This window comes from Orbicella franksi, chromosome 3 (genome assembly GCF_964199315.1).
Source record: "Orbicella franksi chromosome 3, jaOrbFran1.1, whole genome shotgun sequence".
Classification (NCBI taxonomy): domain Eukaryota; kingdom Metazoa; phylum Cnidaria; class Anthozoa; order Scleractinia; family Merulinidae; genus Orbicella; species Orbicella franksi.
Window position 1 is genome coordinate 30,017,105 of NC_138147.1, and position 14,591 is coordinate 30,031,695.

Consider the following 14,591-nt stretch of genomic DNA (forward strand, 5'->3'; position numbering starts at 1 on the left):
GTTATGCAATCCGTCTGATGAATCCGTCCGACCCGTCCCCTGTCGCCAGTTTTCAGACTCAGTTCCAGGTCACGCGGTCGTGTCGAATGCAATCAAAATGGCGGCGTTCATGGTTCGGTTCACGGAACATTTGCATTTCAATCAAGTCTCCTCGTCTGTATTCACGAACACCTGCCCTAGTTACGAGTTCTTGACAACAGTATTGATTAACTTAACAATGGAAGGGACACTTTCAGAGATTAACAATCAATTCTGTTGGCAAGTAAACAAAGGGGTCCTTGGAATTGATCACCAATATCTCCGTGACAAAGCAACTGCTGTAAGAAGGTCGACAGGTTGTCTTGAACGTCAGTCTTGTGTACACAAGGTTGAGATAATAAGAGATAAGACGGCTTGGCAGCGAACGTAATGAAAGTAGTGGCCGTGAATGGACTGAATAATATTGAAAAGTTCCAGACTGGAAAGGGCCAACTGATTTGGTTAAGCTTTGCAATCATGTCGGCTTATTAAACGGATCGTTTGTTTTGAATGGATTCACGCGAGCTTTCTAGCAAATTTCAAGCGTTTCATTCCTTGGGACCGAGATGGATCGTCGATACCTGCTAGGAAAATATTTAGAGATGGCAGCTTCGAGGACTTAACGATGTCTTATCGCGGACGCGGTTACGCCAGTACTCATCAACAACGTCGTGCAGTGCCGAATGGCGCAAGTCACCGTGGACGGCCTTTTCCCGCCGATAGCAACAGCGATTTGGAAGACAACGATCACGTTAGACTTCCAGAAATTGATAAAAATGTAAGAGAAAGAAGGCCACAGAAAAGAGATGGTAAAATAAATAGCCGCATTCCTTTGCCAGCACGGAATAACGAAAGCGTTAGAAACCCCCCTGCTGGAGACCCTCGGCGGGCGCGTAATTCTAACTCGTCAAATCCGGAATTTTCTAATGATTCTGGTTCAGATCCAGTCGGAAAAGACCAGCGAAGAAGTAGAGTGAACGCTGTGAAAAGAGTTACGTTCTACCGTAACGGGGATAAGCATTTCAAAGGTGTTGAAATGGTGGTAACGCGGCAAAGATACAGGTCTTTCGAGACCATTGTGGAAGATCTGTCAAAAGCGATTCCACTTCCGTACGGAGTGAGAAATGTTTTCTCGCCCGGTGGAAGTGCGGTCACAAGTATCGGCCAGTTAGAGCATGGAAGGCATTATATCTGTTCTTCAGGAGACCAGCTTATAAAGAATGTAAACTACGGTAAAAAGCCGAAAGAGAAGCCTCGCTCGCTTGACGTAGAAAGCTTGTCTGACGGATCTTCGCTGTCCTCGTCAAGTAGAGATTCGAAGTTTGGCGGGAGTAATTCTGACGGAAATCCGAAACCGCGGGTTATAACAATCCTAAGTGAGCACGATAGAAACAAGAAATGCAAGATCCTGCTAAACAGAAAGACAGTAAAAAGCTTCGAAGACGTTTTAAAAGACATCTCTGACATGTTGAAATACACAGTTAAAGAGCTGCGCACTTTGGAAGGAGGCAAGGTACGTTAGCGGAAAATCGTCAAAAATAAAAAACAATCACTTCACAATTTCGAGAGTCTGAAAGACTGCCCTCTATGAAAACGAGCACTTTGTTTGTTATTTTTCAGGCTTAGGCAAGATTATCCGCTTTAAATTAAACACTTTTCAAGTTCAACAAACTCCATCCTTTAATATTTCCGGTCAACCTTTATATGTATATAAAAAAAATGAATTGTACAGGTTGGAGGTGTTTGCAAAAAAAACTGCTTTGTCTTCACACTGTCGCTTGCGGAATGGACTTCCACGGAAAAACTTCACATACCAAAACATTGAAATGCGATCGGTTTTACTATTATGCGGACAAATATTTTTTTGAAAGAATTAAACAGCACCTGCAATTTTGTAAATAAAATTTCGTCAGTCGGGTAAGAAGTCAATGAATAATACAAGCAGAGTTTAAATTGGTTGAAAAAATTCTGTCGCTTCTAATCATTTTCAAGAATATTTCTTCTCAACCGTCTGAATCTATAAACCAAGTTAGCTGATCAAACAAAGAGGCTTTTTAAATATTATGAAATATAGATGGTTACTAAGTGAAAAATATTCCTGTAGAATTATTAATTATTAGCAAATTGCAAGCTGCTGCTTCTTCTGGTTAGAACTAGAAAAATAAAAGTGGGAAAATTTCAAATTTCTGCACAAGGCCTATTTTAAAACTGGGTGCTTGGATAATTTCTTGATTGGAGCTAGTTTACAGTGCACTAGATAAATGAAGCATAAAATTAATACTTTTTCCATTGGTAAATATTTAGGATGAACAGCAGACAGCTGTCAGTCAGTCTGGTAAACTGTGTGACAAAGAATGTTCATCATCTTCCCTTCATAAAAATGCTGAGGGATTGAGGATGGCCTTTTTCTAGTCCCAGAATAATAAGTAAAATCAGTGTAAAATTAAACTAAAAATGTTTCAGTTGCATTCTAGGACTAGTGCATCCAGTGAAAAAGATGTTTCTTGTCTGGGTAATCTGTTTGCAATAGATTTGTTGATTTGTGTTTTCTGTCATAACATTGCCAAGGTTGGTTTCATATTGTTTTGTACCTTGGAATTTAAGAATCTCTCTCTTTTTTGTTGTTTATATCTTAACAAGTTTAATTTCACAAAAATTAAATTAAATTCTGGAATAAGCACTACCTCAGCCTAACAATTTTTGTGATTTTCACTTCAATATCACCTCAATTATGACTATAGTACTTGCTCCATCAACTAGCGTCTAATGTGACGCTTTGCTGATTTCATTGTTCAGGGAAACAAAAGGTTTCTTTTGTTTTTCCTGCTACAAAAGATCTTGAAAAAATCCCCATAGGAAAACTGAGTTTTTTTGCATACGTAATTTCTCGAAAATGAAGATCGAGCAGACCAGTAAAAAAATGCAGGGTAGTGATTTTATTAACTATCAAATCAAAAACCACATGCAAAAATTCAGGCACTCTTGAGCGAAAAAATTCACACAAATTTTCCACTTATCTTTTGACCAACCCATTGAGTTAGTTTTGAACAAGTTAATAATAATAATAAAACTATAATTATTATCTAAATTATCATGATAATGATTTAAAATGTGCTAAAAAGTTCCTGTTAAGAGAAACTGTGAAATTCACATTTATATTTACTGAGGATGACATTTCAATTTTTAGGTGAAAGGCCTGTCACAGTTATATCGAGACACTGACACCTTTATCGCTGGTAGCTCAGAACAAGGCTTTAAAAGAAACTTGTCCAATCCATCATCTCTTAGCAGTAATGGCCACTCGGCATCACCTCAGCAAAGAACACGTGTACAGAAATCACGGAAGAAACCTAGAGAGGAACCATCTGGTATGTTTCGGTCTGATTTAACTTTAAGTTATTTTCAAGCTGATCAGAATCTATCTTGTCATTCTGCATTCTTAATTCTTCTACTTGTTCTCTTAGGTAATTAATGAATACATTTTGATGTTACCTTACATGCAATTTTGAAATTAAGATGCAGTTTGCAGAAAATGATATGGCATGTCACAACATATAGTATATGGTTCTTTGTGAGTAAAAATATTAATTAAAAAATTATTAAATATTACTGAAAATAACTATAATTATTAAGAATTGATTAATATTAATTAATTAGAGTATTATTGATTGATATTTATATATTAAAGTATTAATTTAGGATCAGATTTAAAAATCTTAAATGCAAAATATGTGTGAAGAGTTTTTTCTCTGGACTCAATAATTCAGGATGTCCTATTTCTTATTTCCTAATTCCTATTTCCGGTCTTGAATAGACTGTGTTGTTTTAATGTATCTTGTTTTCACAGCACAAAGCCAAGTTGTGACCATAAAGGTGAAAGGACAAGTGCATACTTATCATCACACATCAGACTTAGATAACTACACAACTGACGGCACTCCAGTGGCACCTCCTGATTCCAAGCTACAACTATCATGGGTGTATCTTTTCATTATTTACTGCGGTATGTAGTGGACTGCTCTTCAAGTTGGTGATTTAGACCTAAAAGTGACACCTTAGAACTGTAATGCACACACCCATCTTAGGTCCCTCTACAGTGGACCTCTCTCAGGTCAAAGTCTCTGCGGCAGAGCTCTTAAGGGGTAATGGCCTCTGGAAAGTAAAGTCTGCATCAGGCTTAGTGGTCCATACTGCTGGAGCTTATCCTGGTTTCGGTATTGGTTTTCAAGTAGGAGTATTTCTACTCTCCCTGGATGGGATGCTAGTCCATTGTAGGGTTACCTAGTATTAAATTCACCAGTACCATTTGTACACCTGGGTAGAGAGAGGCACAGTGAGAGTTAAGTGTCTTCCCAAAACAAACACAATGCATTGACACCAGCCAGTGCTCAAATCCTGACACTCAACCCAGTGTCTCAATGCGTAACTTTTAAGCCACCATGCCTCCACAATAAAGTAGACATTTTAATTTTAATTAATAAATAATTTTTATAGTGTACTGTACCTCTAATAGGTGGATATAATACACGGATGTACTACGATTTAAAACAGGCAGATTTTTCTTTGCTGTAAATGGGTATTAGTCAATGAAAGGGCTTTAAAATCTTCCCAAATCTATGGAAATCCCTGTAAAAATTCCCAAATATAATTTTTTTTCAATTTTTTGTAGTAATTTTACGTTAGTTCACTAGTCATGGCCTTCCAGTGTCAAAGCCTCTTGATACCTTGCACACGAGAAGAAAATATGGTTTCATATTAACACATTTGCACAGTCTGTAGCGTTTTCCTTGATGGAAGAATTCTTTAGATATGGATACCATGGTAAAGACAGCTACAACAATCTCCATGTCTTACCTTCTGGAGAGATGTTGTACTTTGTCGCCACAATGGTGGTTATATACAACAAGACAACCAACACCCAAAGACATTATACTGGACATGCTGATGATATTAAATGGTAACCATTACATCTGCTTAGTATTTTTATGAAGCATGAAGCGACTAGGAGTATTTCTACTCCCTCCTGGATGGGATTCTAGTCTATCGCAGGGTTACCCCCTGGTATTAAATTAACCGGTACCCATTTCTACACCAAGGTGGAGAGAGGCACTGTGAGAGTAAAGTGCAGTTGCACAAGAGCACAACACAATGTCCCCAGCCAGGGGTCGAACCTGGACTGCTCAGTCTTGAGGCAAGCGCACTAACCATAAGGCTGCGATGCCTCCATGCTATAATGGTGTTATTAGACGACTAGTCATTAAAAGATCTGTGTCTTTTCTGCTGTAGCCTGGCTGTTCATCCTAACCAGTGGTACATAGCAACAGGACAAGCGTCTGGTTTATCAGTGGACCAAAATGAACTTGTAAGTCACAGTACGTTTTAATGATAGTTAACAACAAATGAAATACTACAAAAAAAGAAGAGTCAAGAATGGATTTTTTGGCAGAAACAATTCTCACTTGAAACAACCATGAATAAGTAGACCCAAGCAAGAGGCGCAGGTATTTTGTGATAATGCTATGATAACTATCTCATTCTTGTTTTTATAATATTATTATTTTTTGACAGAGTCATATGCGCATTTGGGATGCCGAGACACTCATTACTCTTGCTGTTCTGGCACTACAAGAGTACAGTCTGAGTATTTCATGTCTTGCGTTTTCACAAGAGGTATATAAATAATCAATGCCTTGATTGAGTAGTACATGTATGGGTAATCAAATGGCGACAAGCAAAATCAGGAAATAAATTCATGAATGCGCATTTTGTCAAAATTTTGATAATTTCCCAAGTCTTCAGGGGAGGGAAATTATTTGAATTTTAACAAAGCATGAGTGATATTATTTCTTAATTTCACGAGCATACCATTTGATTATCATTTAATATCATGGGTGACATATTAGTTTACAATCCTGGGTTTTTGCCTTGTTTATTGTATCAAGAAATTTTGTGCCAAACATTGCAGAGGAAATTTTGTAATTTCATAATGTGAAAATTAACTCTTAATTGCACCAAAATTAACTAGTAGGTTGTCACCCATGATAATTATAATTTTATTTTGGTTCAAGGGGTAACCTTCCTATATGATGGTTGGGGGAGAGGGCTGATTCATGAACTGGCATCTTTATTTACTCTTAATAGTTATTTGTTAAATTCGTAACAGGATAATGGGAAACAACTTGCTTGTGTGGATGCACTGGATGACGAGTATCATCTAACTGTGTGGGAATGGGAAGAGAGAGCAATCACTCAACAAAGCAAGGTTTGTGAATAGAAAAAATTATTGATTATAAGCATGTTATGGCCAAGTTGGTTAGTACAGGCTCAAACGCTTATACTGATTTTGGTGTGAACAGAGCCAGTATAGTGCTATTGTGGCAGTGATGTTTGATCCAGATGACTGCAAGACTCTTGTGACATGTGGGAAAGAACACATTAACTTCTGGAGGCTTCACAACACAAGGCTAGAAAGAAAGAATGGATATTTTGAGGTACATTAAGATTTTACTTAATGACTTTTGGTGAAGATTCTTGTTTTTTGCTCATTCTACTGCAAGGGATCAGGGATGCAAGAAGGGTCATCACTGTCATCACTGTAATTACTGGATCCTGGAACTTAAAACAACCAGGCCCCAGTTGTTGGAAGGCTGGATAATGCAATCCACCGAATAAACCGCTATCCAGTGTATAAGTGTTAACAAACCAAACCACACTATCCACTGGATAGTGATTTTTCTGGTGGAGAGCATTATCCACCTTTTGAACTACGTGGGCCAGCAGTATCGATTACTAGTCATCCTGAATGATGTCTTTAGTCCACTGGAGGTTAGCGAAAGGGTCATACAGGGGTATTCTGGTGATGCGTGATTAGCTGATTTTATTTTCCATGAAACATGAATTTAGGAAATTATTCTTTGAGATCCGTGACCTGAAGGTTTTGCATGACCAGTGAAGAAGTTGTATATTAACCGATATTCATGATTTCACCACTCTATTCTACATGATTTTGAGACGCAAGTCTTCTGAATGGTTAGAGTCGTCTATCAAGAGTGACTTAGACATGCAATTTGCAATGTGGAGCCTTCACTTAGCCTTTTACGATTTTTCTTTCTTCAAACACTCTTTCTAGTGTAAGAAGAGGTTATTAAAAAGAGTATCTTACTTGCTTATTTTTGTGATTCGGGAAAACAAAATTTTTATATCCTTTATCTGTGATCCTCTATTTTTTCCATTCGTGAACCGTGCCAGAGACCCCCCTGTACGACCCTCTAGCTACCTGCTAGCATTTTCTTGGGTTGGTCTTATTAACAGTTTGCCAGTCCTGGCTGGAGAGAGACACTTTGAGGGTAAACCTGGTTTTCCCTCCAGGCGTAAAAGCAATATATGCAGATGTAGTTATTTCAGATTTGTATTAATTAGTGCCTTTTGTTGTGATTTTTTCAAAACAAAAGACACTGCTTAACAGTACCTTACAGTGGCTGTACAGGTGTATGGGTTCGTGAAAATTAACATAGCTGAAATTGTCAGACCACTCAACCATATTACTGCATTTTGTTATTAACAATAACAAACATTGTGATTTTTTCCTTCTTATTTTGGTAGAAACATGAGATCCCACAATACTTCACATGCTTAGAGTTTTCTCCTAATGGAGATGTCATCACTGGTGATTCAAATGGCTCAATCACAGTTTGGGGAAAAGGTAACTGCAATGTTGTTTACAATCAGCTGTGTTCCTGATGACAAATGAGATCATTCTTGACCAACTTTTATTTTCTTTTGCATTTCAGTATCAAAGAAGATCAAGTTTGTTGTAAGGAATGCACATGAGGTACAAGCTGTAAGATGGATCTGTTGATAAATTCATACCTGTAGTCATGAGCTCTAAATCCAAATTCCCCTTACTGTTTTATGTCTTTTGTGGTACATGTAGATCTGAGAATTTGATAAATACATCAACACAGACTGAGCAAGTTGTCCTTCCTTCCATATATGTCTCTATATTTCTCATTCCCTTTCTTTCTTCTATTACTTCTGATATCCCTCCTATCCCTAGCTTATTTTGTTCCCTGTCCACTGAACAATATATTAAAGACACCAGGACAGTGTCAATTATATGTCTTGATTGTATTTATTAGAGGACATAATAGGTAATTATTCATTTTTTAAAACAGAATGTCAACATGCTTGTATTATTTCTCAACAGAAAAGCATTTTAAGCTTACGGTTATTAGAGAATGGGTCTCTGTTAAGTGGTGGCTTGGATGGCAAATTAGCAGCATGGGATGCTAATAAATATTTCAATACGCCGTTACAAGAAACTCAGGTGAGTGGGAATTAATTATAATCAGCCATGTTTTTGCAAAGCATTTGCAGGGTACTCGAGCAGGTTTGAAGAAAAGTATCAGCTGATTTTTTTTCTCATTACTACTCTACTTACAGTGCATTACTTACATTACTTACAATACAGGTTACTTATGCTGGCAATACAATACTGAATACAGTTTCTTACAGAAAATACAATTACTTGCAATACGGGCTACTTACACTGCTAACAATAAAATACTCTACTTACTTTACTTGCTGAACAATTGATTCTTATAATCTGGAATTACTTACCTGTCCTTATAAATATTGATTCTTATTTGCATGTACCTCTAGCTGGACAGTGGCTTTGGAGGAATCTGCGCTATTGAACCACTGCGCACAGGCCATGGAGATGACATTGATATTCTTATTGGGGTGACGAACAATAACATTGTAGAGGGCTCCCTAAACACTCCTTTTCATCCAGTTGTTCAGGTATGTGTACCCTCAGGACGTGATTTAGAAGAAGTGCTAATGGGATCCATCATTCAAGCTTTAGAAACAGTGATGACAAGGAGGAGGATTACTTTCTGCAACTAGAAATGTTCTCACTCTAATTCCCAAAAGTAGGGCTTAACAAATATTAAAATGGAAGTCACCTTGAAGTAAAATACAGTTTAACAGAATAAAATGGTTGGTTGAAGGTTAATAATCAACTAGGTTGTAGGCCGACTACTAAGAATGTAAAAAAAACTGTTTCCATAACCCTTTCTTCACTGCTGCTAGTACATGTATGCCATCCCACCATGTCATAGCACCCCCCCCCCCCCAGATACATTTAGTTTAAGGTGGTAACAGCAACATCAATTTCAACCCTTACCTTGTAATTATTAATGACCATTATAGTTAAATTTACTTTTAAATAAAACTGCTTTTTACGTGGGTCTTATCATGCCGCGGTTTGGTGCCCAAGGCCCAGTAACCACTTCACAAAGTCATGAGAATATAACTTATTTACAACTGAATTGCTACTTTCTTAATACACAGAGTCATAAGGATGAGGTTCATGCCCTGGCAGTGCACCCTAGTGAGACACAGTTTATTAGTGCATCACTGGACCACTCGGTTTCTTTGTGGGATGCTGAGACCCATCAAGTTATTTGGACAGTCAAGGTGGAGGTACGTGCCATCAGAACTGCTGTAGATGCAATAACTAACTCACTGACTGATCAACTGACTGACCAACAGACTGACCGATCCACCCACCAATTGACCAACCAACTGACCAAATGACATTGCACATTCATGTGATGCATGAAATCTGCTTATTAGCTGGACAGAAAAAAATCCACCAGCCTCAAGTTATCAAACAACACTCTCTTTGCATGCCGATGTACTTTGGATCCTCACTAATATCATTCTATTCTTGTAATTAATGTTTGCTCAATATTAACTGACCAAAAGACTGACTGACTGACCAACCGACTGACCGACCAACTGACTGACCGACTGACCAACTGACTGACAGACCAACCGACAGACCGAATGACTAAGTGACTGACTGAATGAATGACCAACAGACTGACGGAATGACATTACACATTCATGTGATGCATGAAATCCGCGTATTAGATGGACAGAAAAAATCCACCAGTGTCAAGTTATCAAACAAGACTCTCTTTGCATGCTGACTTACTTTGGACCCTCACTAAATTATCATTCTGTTCTTTTAATTAATGTTTGTTCGATACTGATCCAAATGCTTGCTCCTAACTTGGATCTTTGTTTTTTAGTTTCCTGTCAAGTCAGCAGATTTCTATTCAACTGGTGATATTTTGGCATTAGGCACCACTGCAGGAAGGTATGTGGCAGTTTTCTACCAATTGAAAATAATGTTGAAATTCTGGTCAAACTTTTTTTTTGACTTGTGCGACTGTGTTTTACAGATGGATGGTCTTGTCATGTGACTCTGGAATGCATATTGCTTCATTTCAAGATGGCACAGTCCCCCTATCTGATCTGGAATATGCAAAAGGTGAATTGTATAACATGCATCCTTGAGATACAGAAACATGCATTCTTGATGCAATGAAATGTGCATGTTTGGGTCAGTTCTCCACAGAATGGTGTTTTGGGAATCTAATAGAGCAGGTCAGATGATGACTCGAAAGTTGGCACCCTGGATCACGTGGTCTGGGTTTGAACCATTACTGGGTCATTTTGTTGTGTTCTTAGGCAAGACACTTTACTCTTAGAGGGCTCGTCTCTGCCTGGTGTATACATTATTTTATAAATACTTAACCCTGTAATGGACTCGTGTGACTTAGACAGACTCCTAGTTGGTTCAGAAACCATCTACAGTAGATGGGCCCCTAGGCTCAAAAACAGATTTTCCTTTTATGCAGGTGACATCTAGCACAGATGAAAATATACAGTGTAATAAACTTAGGGCATATTTTATTTACTGATTTGTTTGATTTCATTCTAGATGGTGAACACATTGCAGTTGCTTCCCATGATGGCAGCATTTATGTTCATGCTGTGTATGATGAGGGGACAACGTACAGAAGAGTTGGCTGTTGTTCGGTGAGTTTTCTTCTGTGTCATGGGAGGTAGCAAGCAGGGAACTCACACTTTATCTCACAGTGGAGCAATTCATTGGTGTATGAGTATGATTCAGTTCTGATCTCATCTTATTTAGCCAAACTAACCCAATTGGTAAAAGATCTACACTTGAGCCAAAGTAACGTAAAGAGTTGAAGTTTATCCCAGTTTCTGTAGCAGGGAGTTTCTCCACTCCACAGCTGAGGTTCCTGGTGGGGAGAGGCCCTGCAAGACTGAAAAGTGTTATGCAACAGCACAAAACCAAACCAGGCTCCTTCATCCAGACTCCATTGGAAGAGCTAATCGTTTTGTCATTAATTTCAACTTGTAAACAGCATTATTATAATAATAAATTCTTTCAAAATCAACACAACGCTTGTCTTGGATGCTGATACACAGTTACTGCAATACAAATTGTGAGCATTACTGGTCATTTCAATCTATAGATTATTGAATGGTTATTTCTTGACAGGGTCACAGTGAACCAATCATGTTTCTGGACTGGTCACTTGATGGTTGCTTCCTTCAAAGTTTGTCCACCGATTATGAGCATATTGTTTGTAAGTATATCACCATCACTGTAACTTTTATAAAATTTTAGCATTGCTGTAGGGAACTAATCCATGGTGAAGGGATTAAAAAGAGATTTTTGTAAAGATTCATTTTCACACACAAGAATTGTTGCTTCATGAAAAAATGTACAGGAAAATGCTTATGTCATGACCCTGAGAAGGGAGCATGCTTCTTTATTGTTATTAGTTATTAATTATTGTTTATTGCTATAGTATTAATTATTATTCAGACATTAATTATTTATTGTTACCAATAAGTACTTGGTTGTAATGTTAGTTTCCTTGTCTTCTTTCTAATACAATCATTCTGTTTCCAGGGGAAATTGGTGAATTTCAAAGAGAAGAATCACAGGATATTATTCGCGATGTTGACTGGTCCACAAGAAATGTCATGCTGGGCTATGATGTAGCAGGTAGCACCTAAAATCTTAATTTTGCTTGGTTCAGGGAAGCTACGTTTTCAAGGTTATGATACATTGATCAAATGGCCATATTATTATACTGGGTATAAGGGGGACGGGGTAGAGAGCATAAACTGTCCGTGTTCTTAGTGAGACTCTTTTACACTGAGAGTGCCTCTTGCCATGCACCCACAAGTACAAATGGACACCAGGAAATTGCCAGGGCAGCCTGCCTTAACAAAATGCCGAGTAACCTGTGATGGATCAGCACCTTATCCAGAGAGACTAGGAACTCTTCTACTGTATGTACTTACTTCATGCCACAGAGGCTGGTCTCTTAGTCTCCTCCGCAGCTGTTTTTGGGATGTCCCGCACACAACAGTCTCTGGGATTGGTTACCTTTCACCTTGCTATCAATGACCAAATTAGCACTATTTCAGTTTGAAAGTCTGTGGCTAATTTTCAGGGAGCTCTTGGCTAAAATGTTCATTACACACTCTGCTCATTTCCAGTGGTGTAGGCATCTTTTTGTCACATGATTAACCCAGTCTGATACGTAATTTAGCATCATTACATTTGCTTCAATAAATTGCTGTATAAAATGTGCTGGTGTAACTTGACATTCTGTAATAACTTGCTGTTTTTTGAAGGTGTTTGGCCTTCTCAACCAGATGATGGCAACCTTGTGAACAGTTCCGATCTGTCCTGGTCACGTGAGGTTTTTGCTGTCGGGGATGAGTTAGGATACATTCGTTTGTTTAAATTCCCATGCAGTCAACCTGGGGTAAGTGATGTGGTTGTATCATTCATCTCCATGGCACCTTACTAATTTTGCAAAATAAAATTTAAATTGAAAGAACTTAATGGGTTTTCTTGAAGAGGTGATAGAAAACATGTTCTTATGAATTCTTATGAATTAAATTTCAAAACAGTACTGTAATAATTTAATTTTTAGTAATACTTTTAGTATCAACTGTAAAATTACATAAACATGTTCTTTGTAGGCTCACTATCACCAGTGGCGAGGTCATAGCTGTCCAGTCACATGCATGCTGTTTTTAGCATCAGACACCCACCTCCTCACAACTGGCAGTCGTGATTTCTGCATTCTTCAGTGGACAGTGGAAGGAAAGCTTCCAGTACTTAATGAGGAAGAGGAGTCCGACATGGACAATGAGATGGCTCACGCTGGTAGGCGTCAAATTAAGGACAACCACAAACTTTCAGACAATAAGAGCTACCATTCAGACTATAGCCCTGATGAACAAGAGGACGATGACTATGAATATTCTAAAAATGTTGCTAGAGGAAAACAGGCAAGAGGTCAGCAACAGCCTTCTGAAAACAGCCGTTATTCAGATGCTGCAGATTCCTTGCCGCAACAAGCACCTCAAGGACGTGGGCGTCCATCCAGGAAGAGTCGTCATTTGGATCATCAAGGAGAGGATACCAGAGCTGTGGGAAGAAGCCCACAGCGTAATATCCCAGCTCAGGACACCAGGTCACAGCAAGGTTCATATGCAGAAAGGTTTAATAAACACAAAGCTGGTAACAATGCTAGGTGGAACCCACAATCATCCAGTGATCCACAGCAAGAGCCTGAAGATATGGGGCACTATTCTGATGAAGAAGGCTCAAGGCAGCAGCAAGGACACGCAGGTAGAGGTGGGGGAAGGAGCCGCCACCCTGCACGAAGACAGGATAAGGAATGGACTAGGAGACCTAGGAGATAGCAAATTAGCAAATTCCAATACAGTCATGTAAATTACTGTCAGTGTCTAATTTAAGATGACTAACAGGAGACAGTATTTACATTAATCCCAGGAGTATCTTCTTCAGTTTCGTTCCTCTAGTACTAATATAACCTGAGACAATCAAACTGCTGACCTGTTGTAGAGGTATTTAGTAAGGCAACATAATTATCATTGAATTGAAACTAAAATACTTTTTGCAAAACAATTGCTCAAGCCCATGGGTAAAGTAACAATTTCTGAAGGTTTATGTGACTTACAATTAAAGGAATGCCTTCGCAAACATTTTCCTCCGAGGTGGTGTCTTTAGTTCGCAGATGGTCTTTATGAATTTCACACACAAACATAATTTAGCCTTGCAAATGTAGGCAAATCTGAACTGCATTCCATATTGTTAATATTTTCATGGAAATAGTTATAAGAGTACTGAAGAATTTATATCATTATGCATAAAGTATTTGTAGCCAGAGCATATGTCTGGGCCATACATAGGTTTTATATCTTATTTAATGTTTTTCATTTCAATATTTAAATGAAAGTTTTTTATGTATTTTATATTGCTAATACAACCCTGTGTATAAGCTACATAATCTGTTACATGCAAATATGAGGGTTTTTTTTTTTTACTTAATTAGCATTCAGTTCATAAGTAGCTCAGTGCTTCATTTAGTTTCGTCAGGTTTCATTTGGTTCTGTAAAATATTTTCTTACGGGAAAGGATAGCGTTCAGTTTTTAACAGGGCACCATTATTGCTTAGGATCTGTAGAATGTGTAACAGGATATCTAAAGGTACACATTATTCATATATTTAATTACTGTATTATTAATAAACAGAAAATGTAAATTTTTAAAATAACTGATTCCACAAATAATTTAGAGAAATAAACATATATTAAAATAGGGATTTGCAGATTTCATTAGGCAATCCAGGCATGTT

General features: G+C 38.0%; 1 protein-coding gene and 1 long non-coding RNA gene across 2 annotated transcripts; one reads left to right on the plus strand and one right to left on the minus strand.

The window, feature by feature from the left end:
* Positions 1 to 124: 124 nt before the first annotated feature.
* On the plus strand, positions 125 to 14,579 carry LOC145481828 (77 kDa echinoderm microtubule-associated protein-like). The gene is made up of 20 exons (XM_081460372.1): positions 125 to 1,531; positions 3,206 to 3,386; positions 3,866 to 3,998; positions 4,826 to 4,975; positions 5,305 to 5,380; positions 5,587 to 5,688; positions 6,182 to 6,280; positions 6,375 to 6,509; positions 7,621 to 7,720; positions 7,809 to 7,849; positions 8,225 to 8,344; positions 8,680 to 8,820; positions 9,373 to 9,504; positions 10,119 to 10,186; positions 10,272 to 10,360; positions 10,814 to 10,911; positions 11,402 to 11,489; positions 11,819 to 11,914; positions 12,553 to 12,686; positions 12,907 to 14,579. The coding sequence occupies exons 1-20, from the start codon at positions 644 to 646 to the stop codon at positions 13,633 to 13,635; spliced, it is 3,600 nt and encodes a 1,199-aa protein (XP_081316498.1). The 5' UTR covers positions 125 to 643; the 3' UTR covers positions 13,636 to 14,579.
* LOC145482948 (uncharacterized) lies at positions 11,819 to 13,047 on the minus strand. Its single transcript, XR_014048853.1, has 2 exons — positions 12,979 to 13,047; positions 11,819 to 12,312 (listed from the first exon to the last, which is right to left on the minus strand). It is a non-coding gene; the product is annotated as an uncharacterized LOC145482948 (long non-coding RNA).
* Positions 14,580 to 14,591: the final 12 nt, after the last annotated feature.